We start from the raw sequence: 18,529 nt of genomic DNA, 5'->3' as shown, positions 1-18,529 counted from the left end.
TTCGTGACTGTCATCTACAATACACACTCACTCCCTTTACACACACACACACACACACACACACACACACACACACACACACACACACAAGCAGCATAACACCACCTAACCAGCTTAAGGTATCAACGCTCATAAAACCAACAATTCACTCATATTTTCCAAACACACTACGTAAGTCCTTTCTCGACATGAACTGACTGACCAGACCCTGCCCTCCCCTCCATTGTACTCCCTTCTGTCCTCGCCGACACTAAACACATAAACAGACAGATATACGAACACAGCCATTCCCAGGTGAGTTAAGTATCACTCACCTTTCAGCAGTAAGCACCATTAAGCCTCGCACCCTCCCACCTGTCAGCTAGAGTTGCCACCACCACCATTAAACCCTCCACCAACCAACGCCAACTGACCCTTAACATTTCCCCCCATTACTCATCACCATCACTACCTTTCATCTCCCTCCCCTAAACACAACACTCCACACCGCACCACTCAGCCATCCATCACGGTGCAGCCTTCACTACCACCACCACTACCACCACCTCCCTCCTATAACGCGTTTGCAAGGCTTCCAGAGCAATATATCCAATTCGCAAGCATTTTTCACCCACTTCCTTTACCCCCCTGACACTGAATATCACTTCGATGACCATAAATTCGCTCCCCGCCTCCCTCCGAACCCAAAGCTCCAACTTTCCTGTACATTTATAGCGGCGAGAAATACGGTTGTCAGCGGGGGAGTGACACAGGGACGGCGGCGCGGAGAGGTGAGGCACTGGGAAGGATATGTGTTGTGAGGTATGATGAGAAAGAGGAAGCGGAAGAAGGAGGAAGGAACGGACACACACACACACACACACACACACACACACAAGAGAAGGGATAAGGAACTGCCCGCGTTATATGGAGCATAAAATCGTTCGGAGAGGAAAGACGGAGTGAAGATGGGAGGTGAGCATAGAGAGAGTGAGAAGTAAGAAAAGGGAGATGTTTGAACGAGTAAGAGGAAATGGTTAGGAAAGGAAGAGAGCCGGTGTAAGATCAGGCAAATAGAGTTAAAAGAAAGGGAAATCAGAATGAACAGATAGAGTCTTTCCAAAGCAATGCATGAAAAGACGTGGGAAGGGACGCAAATAAATTACATTGAAGATGCAAAGTGAAATAAAACGTGAATGAAAAAATAAAAAAAAGAACCGAAGGAAGGAACTGATGGGAAAAAGGAGGAAACGAGAAAAGAGAAAAGGAAACAAACGGCACAGTAAAAAAAGAAAAGAAAAAACTATAGGAGGATGTGTAGGTTGAAGAGACGAGAAAAATAAGGAAATACACAGACAGTGAAGAATGGCGAATGGAAACAGTTGTCAGAGTAGGAAGGAAAAAAAAAGTTACACACACACACACACACACACACACACACACAGACACACACACACACACACACACACACAACCTTAATTCAGCACCGCACCATGAATAACAAAAACCTGATAAATTCAAAGAGAAATACTCATACGAAGGTATTTCTACATTCCTTGCTCACGTGTTATATTCATTCGTGCGTACAATAACACATACGCACTTGTCCCTTTAACCTTCTCCCTTTTGTGTCCTCTGGCTTTAAAAACATCGGATTTTGCGTCTATGGTAATTAAAATTCTAAATGTATTTACTTATTTTAATTCTAGAAAATATATAGTCAAAGAAAATACAAGCTAAATGAAGTACACGTATTAACATTATAACCTTTTCAATACTAGAAATAATACCCAACTTGTTATTTAATCAAAGTAATCCTATATGATCCTACTAAAGTCACTTAAAACTTCAAGCTCTCAATCCTTCCTGCTGTGGACGATATCTTTTCAAATCATATTCAAAATTCACACCAACCTATTTTATTACAATTTTTCACAACCCCGCCATCAGTTTCATCATATTCTAGCTACACACTGAGGTTGTTTAAGTGCTAGATGACAGTTTCAATAATCGTGCGGCTAAAAAAAATCATCTCACGTTTGCCATTGAGAACATTTCTATATAACCTGAATACTAAACAACTACCTTTAACATTAGAAAAAAAACACAGTACAGATCAAATGGTCAGTTATCGAAACAAAAGCAGCTAAGCCACCACATCAGATGAACTTTTCTTTAATCAAGTAAGAAAAGTACTGAACAAAAGCAGCAAAAATAAAGAAGACTCAGTGTAATGCCAATCTCTAAACATAAAGAGACCAAAAAATATATAACCCAAAAATCAAGGAGTTTTCAGCCTAACAACCTCTCCCACGCGACCTCATCTGTAGAAGCAACAAATACCACGAAGAGCAGTATGAACAAGGCTGAGTGAAGAGAAGGAGCAACTGACATCCCCAATAAGCCTGATGGCAAAGAGTAAAGAAGCCGGACGTTTAACATGGGCAAGTCAAGGGAAGGGGAGAAGGACGAGAATAACTTGTCCTTGTTAGGTGGATAATTGTTACTTTGTCCCTGTGGATATGAGAAACAGAGCGAGAGAGGGTGAGGGAGATGCATGGAAGGCTGTGAAAGGAGAGAATAAGCTCAGATGAAGGAGAGAGAGAGAGAGAGAGAGAGAGAGAGAGAGAGAGAGAGAGAGAGAGAGAGAGAGAGAGAGAGAGAGAGAGAGAGAGAGAGAGAGAGAGAGAGAGAGAGAGAGAGAGAATCCAACATACCTGAAAAATACCAGAATCAATGAGAAAGAAAAATATCAATCTATCTAATTAGAGGAAAGAACAGACAAGTCGGATGGAAACTGTACTAAATGGGCGACTCACTCCATATAACACAAAACTCTCCAGTAAACCCGGTGCTTTTATACTCTATTGCACCACAGGTAAACGAAGTAAACAAGAGGTATAGGTAATGAAAATATCTGACAGCCATACCAGCAACTCAAATATTTAAACTTCTATGACCATGCTACCTGTTATACATTCTAATTAATCAAGAACAGCTGAGGGAAAGAATGTTGTCTTATTAACAGTATGAAGGCAATGATCGTGTGGGATCTTAACCGGCCAATAAGGGTGCAGTAGTAGTAGTAGTAGTAGTAGTAGTTATTGATATTCGTAGTAAAATTTGATGTTTCTCATTTCTTTTATGCTAATATTATTATTATTTGAGACTTACTTAGTAAAAAAAGCTTTAAAAATATGGAAACTGCAATGTATTTCCTAATTCCAAGAAAACTCAATAAACCAGAAAATTCCTATACAATTTATCTTCCTCTATCTACTAAACTCTTCTACCAGTCTCACCTGCCTCTTCTCCCATCTCTCTGTCTTCATTAATCCCTCTTCCGTATCTCCATCCACCTACTCCTACTCTCCCAGTCTTCCTGTACCTCCTTTCCCCTCCTCTGGATTTGCACCTGTGGATGTTATGTTGTTAACAGGTGCATCCATATTCAGATGTGTGTGTGTGTGTGTGTGTGTGTGTGTGTGTGTGTGTGTGTGTGTGTGTGTGTGTGTGTGTGTGTGTGTGTGTGTGTGTGTGTGTGTGTGTGTGTGTGTGTGTGTGTGTGTGTGTGTGTGTGTGCGTGTGTACTGGTCCAAAATTAATTTCACCCATTATTCTTTGGGAATTATTCTCTTTAACGCTCATATTCACTTTTATTATTATTTTTACTGTTAGAGGTAGGTAGTAGTAGTAGTAGTAGTAGTAGTAGTAGTAGTAGTAGTAGTAGTAGTAGTAGTAGTAGTAGTAGTAGTAGTAGTGCAGCAGTAGCAGTAGCAGTGCAGTGCAGGAATCAGTACTAGCAGCAGCAGCAGCAGTAGTAGTAGTAGTAGTAGTGGTGGTGGTGGTGTGTGTTGCTCTTTTGCCACTGCTGCTACTACTACTACTACAACTACTATCATTACTATTGCTACTACTTCTACTACAACTACTACCACTACCATTCCTACTATTACTACTACTACTACTACTACTACTACTACTACTACTACTACTACTACTACTACTGCTACTTCTTCTACTACAACTACTACCACTACCACTACTACTACTACTACTACTACTACTACTACTACTACTACTACTACTACTACTACTATTACCATTCCTACTACTGCAACTACTACCACTACCACTCCTATTACTACCACGCCTACTACATTTATTTTACACACCTGCCTGTTTTACTTGCACAAGATAGACACAAAAATAAGTTTCCACGAAAAAAGTATATTGAAACACAAAGACACTTATTCGCAGCCTCGCCCTCCCTCTGTACAATCGATGTGTCGGTCACGCGAGGCAAGGATGAAAAAAATCAGTAATTCCTACCAATATTACTAATTACTATTTCTACTACTGGTACTTTCGGTGCTCCTGTTGAAATTATGGCGCTGGTGATAGTAGAAGTAGTAGTGGCAGTAGTAGTAGTAGTAGTAGTAGTAGTAGTAGTAGTAGTAGTAGTAGTAGTAGTAGTAGTAGTAGTAGTGGAAATAGAAATAGAAATAGAAGTAGTAGTAGTAGTAGTAGTAGTAGTAGTAGTAGTAGTAGTAGTAGTAGTAGTAGCGGCAACAGAACTCTCTTATTTATTCTTAATCTTGTACTGTCATTCTCATTTTTTCTTATTATTTTTACTACAACAACAATAACAACAAAAACAAGAACTACTACTACTACTACTCCTACCACTACTACTACTACTACTACTACCACTACTACTACTACTACTACTACTACTACTACTACTACTACAACAACAACAACACCAACAACAACAAATACTGCTACTACTACTACAGTTACTACTACTACTACTACTGCTACAACAACAACAACAACAAAAACAACATCAACAACATCAATTACTACTACTACTACTACTACTACTACTGCTACTACTACTACTACTACTACTACTACTACTACTACTACTACTACTACTACCACTACTACTACTTTAACCACTAACTTCATCCAAAACAACAACAACAATAACAACAAAGCAACCACTTCCACCACCAGCACCACCACCAAACACAACAACAACAACACATTTATACCAAGCCACCAAAAACAGGGGTAATAAAAAAAAAACTCTTAGAAATACCGAAAAAATAAGACAAGAAGGAAAAAATAGGAAGAGGATGCTTAAAGTTGCAGGAAGACAAAAATGGTTGGTCGCTGCCATGAGGGTCCCACGCGCTCACTCGCACCCCATTTAAGCTGCGACGTTCATTCCACATATCCGCGTATGCCTGTCTAGCTTAGAGTGGGTTGTGGGTAGGCAGGCACGTGCTCCTCTGCCAAGCCTTTGTCCCTACCTTTTTTTTTTTCCCTTTTTTCAACCTTTTTTTTATGTGAATTATAAAAGAGGATGGTGTATTATTCTTTTTTGTTTCTATTTTCTTTTTTTTCTCTCAGATTTGGTTGTTATTATGTAAAGAGCAATGAGGCCCGGAGGAAGATGGAAGAAAAGAGTTAATATTGACCTAATTGGTGAGAAACATATTAATCATTTTATTCACTTATCTATTCATTTCTAGATTATGCTGCCATTGTCTTGACTTGGCGAGGAGATGAGGAAGAGGGCGGAAATATTAAATAATTCCTGATCGTCGGTGTAATTTATGATTTTTTATTACGTCTAGTTTCTCATGTAATTGTTTTACTAGAATTGATTATCATTGTCTGAACTATTCGACACGCAGAGAAGAGGAAGGAATGAATTAATCCTGATCGTTACACTGAGAGTGGAGGAACTAATGGAGAGATAAAAATAGAACATCATCGATTGGGGACCACTCTTACATGGAAAAATCTATATTGCAATGAGCGCTCAGACGGGCTGCTTGTCTGTCTCTCTGTCTGTGTGCCTCTCTCGGGTTTTCACAGGAATAAAGCACTGTTTGGCAATATCACCACGACAATAAGTCAGAAGGATGATGTTCCTAACGAAGAAATACGTAATGAGATTCACAAAATTCCAATTCTATGAAAAGTTATCAACAAAATACCATCACTCACGAGAGAGAGAGAGAGAGAGAGAGAGAGAGAGAGAGAGAGAGAGAGAGAGAGAGAGAGAGAGAGAGAGAGAGAGAGAGAGAGAGAGAGAGAGAGAGAGAGAGAGAGAGAGAGAGAGAGAGAGAGAGAGAGATTCCCAGAGATGAAGAAGACTGGAATAAAGTCAACAAAAATTAATGAAAAGGTAGAGGAATCACTTATAATAATAATAATAATAATAATAATAATAATAATAATAATAATAATAATAATAATAAGTAACACATAAAAGTAAAATGTTAATGCTACTAAACACAATGACAAAAAATCAACAATAATAATGACGATAATAATAATAATGGTAGCTATAACGATAACCAACGTTAATAATAAATGGCACTACTTCTACACAAAATAATAAAACAAGACAATATAAAAGAACTTTCGTATTAAGATAACATAAATCCAGAGGCAAAATATGAATATAAAAGACCCACACGAGACAGAGCTTAGACGTGGCACTGAGGAGACAAGGAAGGCATCAAGACGCAGAGAGAGAGAGAGAGAGAGAGAGACTGAGTTGGGAGAGAAAGGCGAGAGATGAGCATAGGAGAAGAAGGCAGTAGTGGGGAGAGGAGTGGGAGCGCTTGATAGAGAGGAGAGCAGAGAAAGAGGAGGAATTCAAGGAGGGAAAGGGTAGAGTATGGAGAGAGAGAGAGAGAGAGAGAGAGAGAGAGAGAGAGAGAGAGAGAGAGAGAGAGAGAGAGAGAGAGAGAGAGAGAGAGAGAGAGAGAGAGAGAGAGAGAGAGAATGATCATAAACGGAAGACTCCCAAAAGAAGCAAGCAAGTAGAAAGGGAAGGAAAAAATGAGATATCGGTAGGGGAGGAAGAAGAGGAGGAAAGAAGGGAATGCTCACTGAAAGAATGATGAAGTGCGGGAATAATTGAGTCAGTAATTGAACACGTCACTGGGGTTGGCTGGCTGCTGGCTGCTGGTTTGGCTCTCAGGGCGCTGCTCAACTCCTCTGCTTTCCGATCAAATTGGTGACGCGGGTGAATGAGAGTTAAAAATTTACGAAACTCGCCTCCTTTCTGTGTGAATATGAACGCGCATTGTGGACAAGTTATTACGGGAAACTACATAGTGTAATTCACCTCGGTCGTCTACTGGTCACCCATCCAGTCCTTCCCATTACGGAGCGAGCTCAGAGCTCATAGACCGATCTTCGGGTAGGGCTGAGACCACATCAACACACAACACACACCCGGAAAGCGAGGCCACAATCCCTCGAGTTACATCCCGTACCTATTTTACTGCTAGGTGAACAGGGGCTACACATTAAGAGGCTTGCCCATTTGCCTCGCCGCTTTACCGGGACTCGAACCAGGCCTTCTCTCTCTCTGTGTGTGTGTGTGTGTGTGTGTGTGTGTGTGTGTGTGTCCCCAAGACTATTAGCTAAAAATGCTCGCTTGAAACATGAAAGTAGTTCCGAACAAACACGCACATGCATTTACACACACACACACACACACACACACACACACACACACACACACACACACACACACACACACACACACAGAGAGAGAGAGAGAGAGAGAGAGAGAGAGAGAGAGAGAGAGAGAGAGAGAGAGAGAGAGAGAGAGAGAGAGAGAGAGAGAGAGAGAGAGAGAGAGAGAGAGAATGGCAAGGGAAGCTGCATGTATGACTGTTATTCTCACGCCTTTTCTCCTTCTTTCATGCACTTTACCAGAAAATTTTGTGACACAGTTTGCCATTTTTGCTGCCCCTCTTTGCAAATTTCCCTTCCCTCTTGCTCGCCAGGGAAGCACCGCGACATTTCTGGGACTTTTGTAATTTAATCGATCTGAAAACTCCTCCTTGGCATTTTGAGGGAAGAACTTGCCAGACATCATTTTTTTTTCTATCTCTCATTCTTTTACACTTCAACTTTCTCTTCACTCTATAGACCTCAAACACATATCTCATTTTTCTATTATTTTAACTCGACATTTTTTTTTTTCTGTGCTGACTGGTAACAATTAAATATATGAAGCTTAAAAGAATTTATCGAAAAGGAAGGAAAAATGCAAAACCCATAGTTATATTAAACGCCTGGAAATTTAATAAACAAATAGATTACAAATAGGTTACACTCTCCCGCACACTCTCATAACGCACTATTATAGATTTTGCTTTAATCTTCTTGCGTTTTATTTGAAATCAAGAATTTTCCCCTGCTCTATATTCATTCTCCAATTTTTATCACTTTCACATCTATATATAGCTAGCTTTTTTCTTTTACTTTTTTCAATAATAAAGGAAGGTCTGCATTTCCCCTCCGTGACCCTAGCGTGAATGTCGCGGCACCGAGAGAGTACCCACCTATTCCTTTACTGTTTCTCTTTTAAAACTCTCGGGTCGATCCTTCCTCCCTTCCCTGTAGTGGCGGCCATAACAATTATTAATGAAGGGTATGAGAATAATTTTGGCGGAAAGCTGTGCAGGTTTGTAATGTAGTGGCTATCACGAAACCCTTAAATGGGTGTTTTGCGAGAAGAAAACGAGATCTTGATGTGACATTTGGGCAGCAATTGAGGGAGAGGGGCGCAGGAGGGTTAACGCCGCCACGCCGCCGCCGCCACACCGCCACCACCACGCCGTCACCACTACCGCCACTACCACCACTGCCACCGCCGCCTGTCTCCCTCCACGCAGTTCACGGTAATCACGGAATATTCATGGTAATTCCACACATTACAGATGCTGACACCGAGACAGCTACTGACGCACATCCACCTTCTAGACATGAATTGGAACATGCGTGAAGGGAAACGAGCACACAGGAACACACACACACACACACACACACACACACACACACACACACGTGCCCCCACCACCATTACCATCACACGACCACCATCATCACAACCCAAAGCTGCCGCCACAGATAAAACCGCCAGCGCAATGAACGTTGCCGCCCCAACCGTCGCCACTAAAAGGCTCCTAAATCAGCCTTTACACTCCTTCCTCCCAAGGCAAATGACACCTGGTGAAGCCTCAAAGCACCTGCCAGAAGTCCAGGTGAAGCGACGAAGTCATTACCGCGCCGCTGCTCTTTTTTTTGCGCCACGTAAAATAAATATCTCAAGAATTCAAAAGTTTAATGGATAAAGTTTGAAGAGTCAGGAGAGTCCGGTGCTTGGAGGAGGAGGAGGAGGAAGAGGCGGAATTGGAATAGGAGGAAGAGGAGGAAGAGGAAAGGAAAGAGGAGAAAAAAGAAGGAAGGCGAGAGCTATAACTGAAAGTGTTTTATTCACTATTGCATTGCGTAAAATTTCCGACGTGAATTCTATGCTGCACAACTCTTCTCTCCTTTCCTTTCTGTCTTTTTTTCTCGATGTTTTAGTATCCGTTCACACTTTTGCCTTCCCTGTACAACGCTATAAAAATTGGATCCTTCTTTTAACAAATCTGTCCTCCGTCTTTTAGTGTCCTACAGACTTAGAGCTCTGATCCCTTTCCTCGTCCTCTTCCCTTTGCACTGTCTTGTCACATCCAGTACGCATGGTGGGAGTTTTCCTTTTTTTCTACTTCATGCTTCTATTTAGAATGTAGAGCCGTCTTTAGATACCATGTTCCTTCCTTCTCTATCATTGTTGTGCTTCAGTAAGTCTCCTAAGTCTTCAAAGCATCAAAACAGTGGCAAACACACCAGGATAAACGATAGAGAGCGATGACGCAGTTCCAATTGTCCTCTTACTAGTGATCCATCAATTCCAAAGTAAATTTTCTCTGGTATTTTGGTATTTCTAATCTTCTCAACGATTCTTTCGTGCGATGAACCAAAAGTATGATAATTAAGGCAAATATCTAATAGTATGAAAATCATTTCTGACAAAGACACTTCGCATTTTGTTGTAATCAATGCAGCACATTCACCGTATGCTCCAACTTGCATTAAGTTCATAATAAGTTGGAATCCAAACCCGGGAATACGACATACAGTCCACTTGTCTTCATCCTCTCTTGGGAACCACCTACTCGATGAATGGGTGGGCGGGAAACACGCCGGGATATGAACAGTGTCGACTCGCGCGTCCCAGGCCCTTAGGAGTTTAGGATTGAAAGACGAGGACATTAGTAATGATTTGTTTCATAAATATAACAGCTATTCTAATTTACATGAAAGATAAACAAAAACGTGAAATTCAGAAAGATCTTCATCAGTTTCTTTGTCACGGAACACACCTGAAAATCCTGAACAAAAAATCATGCTGCAAAAAAAAGCTAAAAACAAGGTATTGCATTTTACCAAACACAGCTTTCATCTTATCAGAGTACAATACAGACGTTTACTAAGACAAGATAATTAAATAACCTCCGCTGCTGAACACAATCCACGAACCTGCAATCCTTCTAAACAAAATGGAACGATCACAAACCGTAACACACACCCTGCTCTTCTCCCCTCCAGTGGAAGCCTTGATCAACCCACTTCCCTCCGGAACCCCAGCACCCCAACCCACCATCCCACCCCTCCACCCACCACCCCATCCCTCCACCCGCCAGCCCAGCACAGTAATGCTTCAGTAATATTGTGTGTACGCAGCGCCAGAGGACGAGGCCATGGTGCTCTATATTATAACAAAAAAAATTCCTCAATAACCAAATATAAATTATTTTACACCCTCCCTCATCCCATTTCCCCCACTCACCTACCTTACTCCTCCCTTCCCTGTCTTTCCTCCTCCCTTCCCTTCCCTTCCCTTGGCCAAAAAAAAAAAAAAAGTTTCATTTGTAATTCAATTTTCGGCCGTAATCACGCACACCATAAATCACAATCTCATTTATCACAAGAGGCAGGAAAAATATACATAACCGAAAAATGGAGCGCCACACATCATGTCCTCAAATTCTGGGGACACGCGCCTGTATGTATTATTTATGCCAACAGGGCCACGCGCTAAATTTACGAGCCAGACACCAAGTATGTAAAAAAATATATATGCTGTATGAAAAAAGCCTCGGGGATAAACCACGATTCAAGTCTTTTGGTGTGGGTTGAGGTGAGGGTTTGTGGCACAAGGGAAGGGGAGGGAGAGGGAAGGGGGTAAATTTATGCCATAACTCTGCCGGCCACTGAAAAATCTCCATATATTTTCATGCGTTAAAAATGCATGAGGGAGAACATGAGTTGTACACGTAAACTTTCGCGTCTTAATCCCACGACACACAACGCACAGGCAAAACTATATGTATATATATTTTCACACGTGCAGGCAGCTTGTAATGCCAATGAATAATTTTTAATACTACAAACACACGCACACGCACACACACACACACACACACACACACACACACACACACTACCACCACCATCACCACCATCACTACAACAACAACACAACAATCGTAACTACTACAGCAACTAAGTACAAACGCATATGTGTTGTAATATCCACGAATGCATTTTTCTTTTACTGCACTCTCAGAAAAATGAGGAGGAGGAAGAAGAGGAGGAAGAGAAGACAAAAAGAGGAGGAAGGAGAGGGAAAAAATGAAGACTAAGACGGATATCAACAAAACAACGAAAACGAAGAAGAAAAACGAAAGCGGAAAGAAAACAAGATTCATACAGAGTAAAACAGTATCATAAACAACGACTCTGGACAACTGTGAACTGGGTATACGACTTTTGGGCCACCCTGTATATATACCTCCTGTAATATATTGGCCCTGAGAGCAGTATATTATCTCTCCCTCGTGTATCGGGAGCCTAGGCGGGGAGCGGAGAGGGAGGAGGAGGAGGAGGAGGAGGAGGAGGAGGAGGAGGAGGAGGAGGAGGAGGAGGAGGAGGAGGAGGAGCGGATGGAACTATTAATGATGAACTAAAAGTGAAATAATAAATGGTACAATTTTAAACCTTTTCGTATCTTTAAGTAATTTCACACACGAATTTGTTAAGGGAAATTTTGCGAGTTACGAGTTTTTCTCCTCTTTAGTGTACGTAACGTGTGTGTGTGTGTGTGTGTGTGTGTGTGTGTGTGTGTGTGTGTGTGTGTGTGTGTGTGTGTGTGTGTGTGTGTGTGTGTGTTGTTTGGCTGCGTTGGTGTTGCTGGTTTGCGGTCTTGATAATCTTGTTACTTCTGCGGCTTCAGGACTTTTATTTTTCTTCTGATATACAACACACCTTCCATCCCGCGGCTGCTTCTGCTCCTGTCCATCACTGTCACTGCTTATCTCACTTGATCTATCTCTCTCTCTCTCTCTCTCTCTCTCTCTCTCTCTCTCTCTCTCTCTCTCTCTCTCTCTCTCTCTCTCTCTCTCTCTCTCTCTCTCTCTCTCTCTCTCTCTCTCTCTCTCTCTCTCTCTCAGTATTATCTTATGCAATATGCGCATGTATTTAAATAGCGAGCCATCAAATGCATTTATCGCATCATAATTAATGCACTGACACTTTATCAAGATGCACGTACACACACACACACACACACACACACACACACACACACACACACACACACACACACACACACACACACACACACACACGTCACTTGAATAAAGTTAAAAAATATACCACTAATCTTCAAATTTATATTGGCAATGATACAAACTAAACTTTAATATGAGAACCTAAAAACTGGAAAAAGAAATATACCCTTTTCCATTTTCTAGGACTTGGCATTTATCTAAAAGCAAAAATTTCAAGGTACTTTCAAAACCTGAATCATCTCACCTTTAATATTTTATTTCTCGTTGTAGGAGAGAAAATTCACGTTTTATTTCCGAATCTATTCAACTATTACATTTTATATTGAATTGTACTAGATTTCATTCTCTTTCTATTGGTTGTCCTTGTGTTAGATCTTCCTTACTAATGTATAAGTAAACACAAACATTATATGAGTAAGCTTCAGCACTGCAGGAAGGTCAATTAGGAGTGTGTGCAGTTATGTTCATCCTCCTCACCCCTGGCCTATCACCCCTCCCTTGATTGGCACCGCAGCAAGAGGTCAGGGACTTTGGGGGATCAGGGAATGACTAATGAGATACGATGAAGGGAACACAGACGAACACAAGAGAAGAGCAAGAATCAGTAAATATGTCGAGAACGTTGACCACTGAGAGAGAGAGAGAGAGAGAGAGAGAGAGAGAGAGAGAGAGAGAGAGAGAGAGAGAGAGAGAGAGATCAGGGTGAGGAAAAGCCACGTTAAGGGGTTGACAGGGAGAGGAAGGAGCAGGCGAGGGAGAGAGAAACCCAGTCACCATGAAAAATTGTGATATTATGAATGAAAAAATATTCCTGGAGGGGACGCACCTCATGCCCTGATGGGATGGGCAATGCAAGAACAGCAGGAAGGACATGAGCTGAAGGGAGGGAAAGTAGGAGGGAGAGCATAATGAAGAGGCTCATATACGGATAGGTCAGACACACACACACACACACACACACACACACACACACACACACACACACACACACACATTCACACACACAAAGAAAGAAAAGAAAAATCAACAGCGTCATAAGCATACCTAATTGCATCATGTTGCCTTCTTTTCTCTCTCTCTCTCTCTCTCTCTCTCTCTCTCTCTCTCTCTCTCTCTCTCTCTCTCTCTCTCTCTCTCTCTCTCTCTGTCTCTCTCTCTCTTCATCTCTATTTTAACTTATCTTAGAAATTTCCCCAGAGAGAGAGAGAGAGAGAGAGAGAGAGAGAGAGAGAGAGAGAGAGAGAGAGAGAGAGAGAGAGAGTTATTACAAAAGTTGAGATAATATATGACAAAAAGAAACAGAGTAAGACAGAAAAAAAGAAAAAAAATGAAAGTTACCAAGCACGCAAGTAAAAGTAACAAATGTCTTTTCACTCTTCCTTTCCCTCCTCCTTCCACCTTTTTTCCTCTTCTTCCTTCTCCTCCTCCCTCCACATCTTTCCTTTCCACCTCCTTCTCCTCGTCGTCGTCCTCCTCCTCCTCTCTTCTTCCTTCCTGAGTGCCTCTTATCGTTATCAGGTCTGTCACCCTCTTCCCATCGTTATCAAGGCACCGTTTATCTTTCCCGAACATCACAGTGTCTCGTATCTCCTCATTCCCGCGAGCCACCACGCATGTGCCGCCTGCAGGGAGGAGGCGGCGGCAGCGGCACAGCAAGAGGGGGACAACAGCAGTACCACCGTTTTTTTTTCTTTTTTGTGACATCTCTAGCCTCTTGTTTAGTAGTGTTAGGGGTGCTTCGTGTTGGTGGTACTTGGCAGGGTGTGTGTGTGTGTGTGTGTGTGTGTGTGTGTGTGTGTGTGTGTGTGTGTGTGTGTGTGTGTGTGTGTGTGTGTGTGTGTGTATGTTTCTCTTTTACCCTGTTTCGCTCTTTCTGTCTCTGGTCTCTCTCTCTCTCTCTCTCTCTCTCTCTCTCTCTCTCTCTCTCTCTCTCTCTCTCTCTCTCTCTCTCTCTCTCTCTCTCTCTCTCTCTCTCTCCTTCATATCAATTTTTATTCAATTTTTCCTTCACTTATTCTATTCTCTACTTTTCTTCAATGAGTCGAATATTTTTAGCTCCTCATGTCGCTGGTTTGCGAATCGTGTTGGGGAAAAATACCGAGCTTACCTATCTGTTACTTTACTGTACTGCTGGTTTGCCCAAATGTTTCCTGCTCTTGTTTTTATTCAGCAGACACGGAAAATATGGTTTGGAGTATTTCTGTGGAGGGGTTTATGCACGGATGTAGGGGTCACCTTTAACTTTCTCGCGTGCGTGCGCCTCACTATTTCATATTTTTGTTCGTCGTCTATTAGAAATGGTTTGTAAGATATGTTTGGTGGGAGAGTGTTGTCTTCTTTTTCATATATTTCAAATTGGATGGGGTGATGTGAAAAGGTTATTATAAATGTTTCCCCCGCCTCTCTCTCTCTCTCTCTCTCTCTCTCTCTCTCTCTCTCTCTCTCTCTCTCTCTTGCCACCCTTGTCAGTGCCTATGATCATCTGCTTTATAAAAATTCCCTTATTTCTTTACAATATTCTCTCATTTGACAAAAAAAGGTTCAAAATACTTAATTACTGACATTAGTAACAATAAAAATGATTAGAACAGAATGTATAACAATATGTAACAACAACCAAAATTGAATAAAAAGTTAATCACACTAATATTTCCTGGATATCACTGCAAAGCCCTCCCAACAAGCTTCCCTGCTTCCAAATACCACGGGAAGGTGTGACCCGAATGCACGACCTTTAGATCAGGAGTCACAACCTTTAACACAGCGTCGCACACCCCTTTAGAGGCGCCTGTTGCTCTGCTCCACACCCCTCCACACCAGTATTATAAATTCTCCTTACTCTTCTACACAACTCGCACGATACTGTCAGTCATTCAGTTCCGCAGCATAATGTTTTTTCCTCTCTCTCTCTCCCCACAACAGACGGGAAGTACCAGGCTCTCCTTGATGGCCGCCTTCTCGTGCACAATGTGAAGGCAGGGGATTCCTACTCCACCTACCGCTGCCGAGTCCTGCACACCCTCACCTCAACCACCGCAGCCTCCAACATCGCCCGGATTATCGTCAGTGGTAAGATTCGCGTCTTTCTTTAAGCGATTGTTCTGTCTGGATTAAGTTTTTTAGCAGCTTAATATTTTTTTTTCTTATTTTTCACATTCACTTTTGACTGTTTAGATGTTAGTTTTTTCTTTTCTTATAAGGCAAGCCAGGAAAGGGCATATTATGTATTCATTTACCTTTTTTTTAGCATGTCCTTCTACAAACTGTTCTCTCTGGATTAACTTTTCCGCAGTTTTATATTTTTTTACATATTTTTCACAACCACTTTTGATTGTTTAGATGTGATATGGCAATCTCTTTAATAGTACCCAGAAAAGGACTTGTTATGTATTCATTTATCTATTTTTTTAACATGTCCTTCTACAAACAATACCTCACAGTGCTCTAGATTTCAACAAAAAATGAACATGCTAGGATTGATACATAAGAGGATTATTAAGTACCTACAGTCAGATATACTAAAAAAAACATCATTGCATCGCTTACTCTTTATTCAGATTACTTTACGAGTACACGCACAAAATTTCTGAACTTACGCGTATAATTATTGGTGTTATTTTATAGTTATTTACTTTTCTTCTTTCCTTCTTTGTGCGTGTATGTGGGGAAGGGAATGTGGAGTGGGGAGGGATACGTACGAGCAAGAGCAATGGAAGACAAGGAGGGAAAAGGAATGGTGGTGAGGGATGGAGGTGGGGAGAGAAGAGGGAAAGGAGAGTGGTGGTGGTGGACAAAGTTGTATCCTCTGATGAAAAACTTAGAAAAAAACTTAAGTGAGAGTGAACACACAGACACACACAGAGACGGGACAAGGGTTTTTTTTTTTTTTTTGTGTGTGTGTGCGTGTGTGTGTGCGTGTGTTTCTCTTCGCAGCAGCTGGTGTAGAAAATCCCATGGTCCTCTAGGGATCAGGCGGAAATTCTTTACTTATTCTTAGCTCAGTTGGTTGCGTGAGGGGGAGCAAAGTGGAGGCTTCCCCTGGTGGGCCACGGGAAAGGGAACCACGCGGCTGGAGTAGTAAATAGGAGTGTGGTCGTGACGTGTCTTTAATGAAGTACCACTCACGAGGCCTACACTACGAAATTAATCCGTAACCATTAAGAGAGATTGGAGTGGAGAGAGGGGCGAGGATATATGTTGTGTGGAGTGAAGTGTTCCGTAAGCAAGGAAAGGAAATAATGTTTGTAGAGCGATGTGAAGTTCTGGCGTCAGGTCAAAAGGGAAGACGGAGCTGAACGTGGGTTATTATGAGCATAACATCAGTATTTGACTTTCTTAGCTATGTAAATATTGAGATGTTCTAACATGAAAAAGGGTTATAAGAAGTAACGTTAGCTACAAAGGGAGAGAGGTAGTTACACATGGTTCAACAAGACATAATCACATCAATATTTGACGTTTCAATGCCTCGAAAGATAAATTTACTTGTTATGAATGAAATATATCAAAATTATTAAAATATATTAAGTATTGTTAGATCCAGTAGAGTAGATAGAATAGAACGTAAATCATTACAAGTATAACTACATAGGTATTTGAGGTTAATAACAAACATAATTATTAAACCTTAGGGGGCCGCCGTGATACAGTGGAACCATGCGTGCTTTGGGGTCCGAGGGGTCTCCAAGTGCACGGCTTCGAATCCTGTCCATGGTCCGAGTGTAGGTTTAGCTTCCTCACTCGGGGCAACGGTTTCCTAGCGGGTGGGCTTTGAGATAGGAGGTACCCCAAAAAGCCCATAAATTCCCGTGAAAAGCCCACATGGTATTAGAAATAAAAACCTGTCCTCTATCATGTGTGGAAAGTGAAGTCTATGGCCAGTGACGTGAAATCCAATATAAGAAAAGGAAACTGATGCGAACACAATGACATTAGTACATAAAATTCTCACTATACCACGTGATAAACTTAATTAATGTCAATGAAAAGAATAGCAACTAACATACACTAATAGACTCACTCATCAATATCCACAGTTCCTTCATTAGTAAGGGTGTTGTGAGAACAGTCAGCCTACACAAAGCAAGTTCCCTTCTGCTCTAAGCCTAAAACCATAACGCCTCCCTCATCCATAAATCTGCCTCAACCTCGCGTTCAACTGCTATTCACGCTAATTAAACGAGTGGTAGGCCTCCTCAACGACCTGCCTCTTCCAACCCTTTAGCTTCTTCGTATCCCTCACATCATGTTTCTCTTTCGCTCATGCCAAATTTCAGAAGTAATTGTAATCTCAAGACCTCTCCGTACCACTTACGTTAACATTTTTCTCTCTCTCTCTCTCTCTCTCTCTCTCTCTCTCTCTCTCTCTCTCTCTCTCTCTCTCTCTCTCTCTCTCTCTCTCTCTCTCTCTCTCTCTCTCTCTCTCTCTCTCTCTCTCTTGCAATGTATAGTGTATTTCATATCTGATTTCTTTCCTGTCTTTGTTATGTTCTGGTGTTCCTCTACTTAATTTCTCCCCTAAGCCTCCTTTCCCTAGCCTCTCTTCACCCTACTTGTTGAGCACGCGAAGCTAACGTTCCCCTTAACAACTTCTATCTTTAGCCGTTGTGATGCATTCCATTAAGGTGAATAAGAGTCGCTGTCACGAGGGAAAGGTAAATGCTCACCTGCAGTGTTCATTAATTCCATAGAGGAGTAAAAATCCACTACTTAAAACGAGAAATGCAGAGTGATGACGAGTCACCTCATTAACTTGACTAAGTGGTAATTCCATGTATATTTACTACTACCGTAAAAAGAAAATAATACATTGCCACCTGGGACGATCATGAATTCCGGCTAGCAATATCACGCAGTCGTCGGAGCTAAGTGTGGCAGCGGTTGTATGTTGATGAGCTTTCTGCACTTACTTTCACTCTGTGCTGTATTTCCCTTAACCTTAAATGTAAGCTCTTTTTTTTCTCTTTTTTACTGTACATTTTGTTGTGTCTTGAGCGCATACTTAGTTCTATTTATTTTTATTATTAGTTTTATCTTGTTAGATT

The 18,529-nt window shown here is 41.5% G+C and overlaps 1 protein-coding gene across 1 annotated transcript in view; it reads left to right on the top strand.

The window, feature by feature from the left end:
* LOC123503953 (Down syndrome cell adhesion molecule-like protein Dscam2) overlaps nt 1-18,529 on the top strand; it is a gene marked incomplete at its 3' end in the record, with an annotated part of 474,494 nt that overhangs the window by 247,525 nt on the left and 208,440 nt on the right. Inside the window, exon 5 of the mRNA XM_045254079.1 lies at nt 15,408-15,554. Within this exon, the coding sequence (XP_045110014.1) occupies nt 15,408-15,554 (147 nt within the window). The remainder of the gene's footprint in view (nt 1-15,407; nt 15,555-18,529) is intronic.

This window comes from Portunus trituberculatus, chromosome 15 (assembly GCF_017591435.1).
Source record: "Portunus trituberculatus isolate SZX2019 chromosome 15, ASM1759143v1, whole genome shotgun sequence".
NCBI classification, from domain to species: Eukaryota; Metazoa; Arthropoda; class Malacostraca; order Decapoda; family Portunidae; genus Portunus; species Portunus trituberculatus.
This window is presented reverse-complemented; position numbering and strand designations above follow the sequence as displayed.